The 882-nt window shown below is 47.2% G+C and overlaps 1 protein-coding gene across 1 annotated transcript; it reads right to left on the bottom strand.

Annotated features, from left to right (window-relative positions):
• Positions 1-132: 132 nt before the first annotated feature.
• SARC_17482 (hypothetical protein) lies at positions 133-773 on the bottom strand (the record flags this gene model as incomplete). The annotated part of the gene is made up of 1 exon (XM_014288424.1): positions 133-773. A coding segment is annotated over one exon (641 nt), but the record flags the coding sequence as incomplete, so codon positions are not given.
• Positions 774-882: the final 109 nt, after the last annotated feature.

Here is an 882-nt window from a genome sequence, read left to right as displayed (position 1 = left end):
AAGAAGAGAATCGGGTCCTTTGTATATTTTTAGAGATTGAGAGGAAGAGGAACGAGTCCTTTGTTTATTTTTTAGGGATTATTGAGAAGAAGAAAAGTGTATCAGGTTACAAACCAAGATACTTTTGTTTACGGGCGCCAGGAAAATGCCTCAAGGTCTGCTGTTCCCCGGTTTTCAAGTGGACATCGGGACTCGCAAGTTCGCAGTATCCGCAGAGCAGTGTACACCATGTTTTCAGCCACGACATTGTGGTTCAAATTGGCCATGTGTATGATCCGATAGTCCTCGACCCACGTATCTGGAGTGTTGGGAGTATAGGACTTGAATTTTCGGTAGCCGCTATCGGTTAGGCTGGCTGATTCCCACGCATAACCGTGACTAAATATGGCCAGCACAAGAACCGCAAACGCCCACACATCCACATCATAGGCATTTACCTCTCCGTCGTACGGGTTCTTGCTTTGCTCCAGGTTAGTAACGACCAAAGGATGAAAGTACAAGGGAGTGCCCACCAAGTTACTCGGGTTAATGTCATCCACCTTCATACATGTCTCAAGATCGATGAGTGTGGCCACAACCGCCCCTTTATTGGATTGACTGCCATAATCCGATCGGGTGGTATCAGTGGTAGTGGGGGCTGCGGACAACGACACTGCTGAGCGTACACATATATTGTCCATCTTAATGTCGCGATGGACATAGCCGTTGGAGTGCATGTGTCGTAAAGCATACGCGATCTGGTCTACAACCTGCATCTTCTGAACAAGTGTCATACCGTCGTTAATGGCGTCGTTAAGTTCCCAACCGTGGTTCTGGAATCTCAAAATGGTAAGGCATAGGGGCTCGTTGTATATAACGCCACCACGCACATTCATAATGTTT

The sequence above is a fragment of the Sphaeroforma arctica genome (genome assembly GCF_001186125.1).
Source record: "Sphaeroforma arctica JP610 unplaced genomic scaffold supercont1.10918, whole genome shotgun sequence".
Lineage (NCBI taxonomy): Eukaryota > Ichthyosporea > Ichthyophonida > Sphaeroforma > Sphaeroforma arctica.
Note: the sequence above shows the minus strand (reverse complement) of the source record. Positions and strands in the feature narration are given on the sequence as shown.